At 33.9% G+C, this 4,091-nt stretch overlaps 1 protein-coding gene across 1 annotated transcript in view; it reads left to right on the top strand.

Moving 5' to 3' along the window:
* Positions 1 to 3,407, top strand: part of RAD51AP2 (RAD51 associated protein 2) — an 8,253-nt gene extending 4,846 nt beyond the window's left edge. Inside the window, exon 3 of the mRNA XM_023198563.2 lies at positions 3,033 to 3,407. Within this exon, the coding sequence (XP_023054331.1) occupies positions 3,033 to 3,184 (152 nt within the window). The 3' untranslated portion in view covers positions 3,185 to 3,407. The remainder of the gene's footprint in view (positions 1 to 3,032) is intronic.
* The last annotated feature ends 684 nt before the right edge of the window (positions 3,408 to 4,091 follow it).

Here is a 4,091-nt window from a genome sequence, read left to right as displayed (position 1 = left end):
CTATCTATCTATCTATCTATCTATCTATCTATCTATCTATCTATCTAAATATATATAGAGAACATTGAGCATAGAGAACATGCTGTATGCTTTTCATTATTATGAAGATTTTATATGGACATTTTATTATGCAAGTAAAAAATATTTGCCATTTAGTCATGTTAACATGATTTTTGACTGATGTTTATACTTTTGGTTACATTAAAAATACAACTAGGCTGGGCATGATGACTCATGCATGTAATCCCAGCACTTTGGGAGGCTGAGGTGGGCGGATCACGAGGTCAGGAGATCCAGACCATCCTGCCTAACAAGGTGAAACCCCATCTCTACTAAAAATACAAAACATTAGCCAGGCGTGGTAGTGGGCACCTGTAGTCCCAGCTTTTGGGAGGCTGAGGCAGGAGAATGGCGTGAACCTGGGAGGCGGAGCTTGCAGTGAGCCTAGATTGAGCCGCTGCACTCCAGCCTGGGCGACAGGTGACATTCTGTCTCAAAGAAACCAAAAACCAAAAAACCAAAGAACACTAAAGAAAAATTAAACAATGAACCTTATCTTTTGCCCAGTAGATCTACAATATCAGAATAAAACACAGTATGTCTAACATTCATTTCACCTTGTGGTACCAAGGGTGTAGGGTAGTAGTAGGATTGAAATTATGGAACTAGGTAAAGTTATAATCCCATCAGAAATTTCTGGTATTATACAACATGGTTAGATCTAAAAAGAGTAACATTGTAGGTTAAATATATTTACTAAAACATCTTAAGTCATGCATCATGTCTCAAAACATTTTTTCTGCGTTCTCATATTCAGCAGAATGTTACCTCTGATACTTTTATTATCACCTCAGAATTGTATCTTTTCCTCTTTTCTTAGCTTACAATATGTAATAGTTTTAAAGATTAATCAAAACATTGGAAGATCAAAAGCCCACAGGTAGTCTCTTCTCCCCGGAGTGAAAGAAATAACTGATAGAACAATACTCCTTGAGTCAAAAAATAGGATGGCAAGACCTAGCCTGGAAAGAATAGGGTTTGCTTCTTCTAGGGCAGAAAGAAAGGGAGAAATTGGCTTAGCAATGTATTTTGATATAGAATAAAGGAAGCTTAGGAGTATATATTCATGCTGTCATTGTGATTATAATTGTGATAATAAAATGGATGTAGGAGGAGGATAAAGAATGTGTACACATTGGAAAAGCAATCATTACATTTGTTTGAAATATCTAAACCCATATAGCAATGTGATTCTGCCTTCACAAGTTAGTGACTTGTTGTGAAATGTGAAAAATATTGTATGAATTCAGCCAGAATTATTTAATACTATGTTAGGATGGCAGTCTTGGGTTCACTTTCAAAGGGCACAAAAGTTGAGTGATCTTCCTGAGGCTTGTTAAAATCCACAGTGTAAGAGAAAAGTTGGAAGATCCTGGGGAATGGAGTTAATATGAATGGATTTTAATGATCTGCCTAGTTAGAGTGGGAGCCTGCTTATACACTGTTATTTTAAAGGCATCAGAAAGATCCCAGTTATCCTGAAAAGTTTTGATACCCACCCACCTGCTATCATGATGCCTCTTCTCTTAACGTTTCCATTGACTACTAAATGTCTTCAATGGATCCCTTCTCTCTTTCCATCTCTCTCTTCTCTCTGTGGTGTGAAGGCAAGCACAGTTTTGAAATTATTTTGAGCATGTGTTATATGCCAACCAGTCAGTTCACCCATGCTTTATATATCATTTAGACCAATGGGGGATCTTGTGATCCAACAGTGTTGTCTGATTTAAACGATCCTTTTGTGTTTCAAAATTTTTAAAAGATCTAGTAATACTGTATTTTTCTTTAACCTTTTATAATTAATTTTCTAATTTGAATATTGAATCAAGTATAATAAACTGATTTATATCTATTTTGTGTTGTTTTTCTCCCTGGTTATTATACATGTAGTTTAATTTCGTATTCTACTTCATTAAGGTTTACATAGATACACACAGATTCTTTTTGGTTCAGGTTAGTAAAAATCACGCTGCTAACCTTTTGTGAGATTTAACATTTGATAACACTGTTTTTGGTATAACAGGCTATTATATTGAGGTCATAAAGATTCACTAAAATTTGATTTACATGTTTGGTTTTACATATGTACCTCACAGTTTATTTAAAAACCCCTGAAAGTTAGAGATATTGTATTTTATTATAAGAGGTAGTTGACTTTACGTAACTGATTTAGTAACAGATGTGTGTATCTCCATGAACTGTTTTGGAGATCTTCGAAAATGGTATAGTATGATGTTAAAGAACAATTTCCAACTCAAAGCCCTCTATTGATGCATAATAGATGGAGTACATTTGTGTTCTATTACTGACAATGACCTCCATTAGAAACCAAACATAACCATTAACAATACAACATAGTTGTTTAGCTACCAATAGGAAAAATGACCGGTGTTTAAAGCTACAACATCAAGTTGGTTTTAAAACCTATATGGTGTTGTGACATCACTTGGACTCGGGAAGGGGAACATCACACATCGGGGCCTATCATGGTGGGGGAGGGGGGAGGTATTGCAGTGGGAGTTATACCTGGTATAAATGACGAATTGATGGGTGCTGATGAGTTGGTGGGTGCAGCACACCAACATGGCACAAGTATACATATGTAACAAACCTGCACGTTATGCACATGTACCCTAGAACTTAAAGTATAATAATAAAAAATAAATAAATAAAACCTATACGGTGTTGTTGTGATTGTTGTTAAGGTAGACTGCCTGATTGGAATGTTGAATTTATTTCGTTGCTGTGTTTTATGGGGCAAGTTACTTAACTTTTTGTGCTTATGTTTTTCATATTTTAAAACTGGAGCTAGAATTAAGTAAAATAACGCATTTAAAGTATAGTGCCTGACACATAAATAATAAGTGCTCAGTAAATATTCAGTAAATGTTGCTAATATGATGATTAGAAGTAAAGATTTTTAGGCATAGAAACTTGATAATTTTTACTCTTTTATTGTTTTATATTTTTAGGTAGTCACTTCTCACATGGCATTTCAAGAGTACGACCTCTTAAGACATGCAGTAGGCCAATCAGGATTGGTTTGTCAAGAAAAGCAAGGATTAAACAACTTCATCCTTATCTGCAACAAATGTGTTATGGAAACTTAAAAGAAAAGTTTTGACTTTCATATTTCAAAACATTTTACAACATCTAGAAATGTTTTGTCTTCTTTGGATAAATGTTCTTCCAGCTTGGGGGTTTGGGGCTTGCTTTATTATAAAGTGGAGAATTTTTTTTTTGAGTGTATAAATTATTGTATTACCTTTAAAAGTTATAAAATATTTTATGGATTTTCATGTCATTTAAAAATGTACACATTAAAGCCGTTTCATGATTGGATAAAACATGTTGACTTATTATTTTTCGTGATATATGCATAGAATCCTTTTGTGGAGAAAATTGATAGCCTTTATTTTCTAAAAAGGATCTGTGGCTCGTAATGAACTACTGTTCTAATCCACTTCCCCCATTTTTCAGGTGAAAAAATAGAGGTATAGAGGGGATGAATAAGCTTTTCAATGTCACAGCATTTGTATTAAGATTGGAATAAAGACTCTCTCCTCTGTAACATTCTTTCCCACTTTTTTCTGCGTTCACTTTCCAATCTTTATTTTTTCTTCCAGAGTCTATCTTTGACCCCAGAGCAGAGTTATGTTTATGTAGTTAATACTTAATATTAATTTGTTCATTCATGGAACAAATATACTGTAATACTCCTACTATTGTCTTAGGCTCAGTGATAGAATAAAGAAGACATGTGTAAGACCTTGCCTTATGGAACTTACTTTCTATGCTTGACATTGGTAGAAAAATGTAGGATATACATAATTTAAAGGTAACCATCAGTAGAATAAAATATACTTTAGACAAAGAAATAACAAAAAATGGGCTAGTTAGCAAAATGTAAGGGAAAAAAGGAGCATCAAGAAAGCATAAAAAAACAGAAAGCATCTGATAGCAGAAGGAGGACTAAATGTATTAATTCACAAAATAGATTTCACTGGATGAAATTATCTTATTACAAGCAA

The sequence above is a fragment of the Piliocolobus tephrosceles genome, chromosome 15 (genome assembly GCF_002776525.5).
Source record: "Piliocolobus tephrosceles isolate RC106 chromosome 15, ASM277652v3, whole genome shotgun sequence".
NCBI lineage: Eukaryota > Metazoa > Chordata > Mammalia > Primates > Cercopithecidae > Piliocolobus > Piliocolobus tephrosceles.
This window is presented reverse-complemented; position numbering and strand designations above follow the sequence as displayed.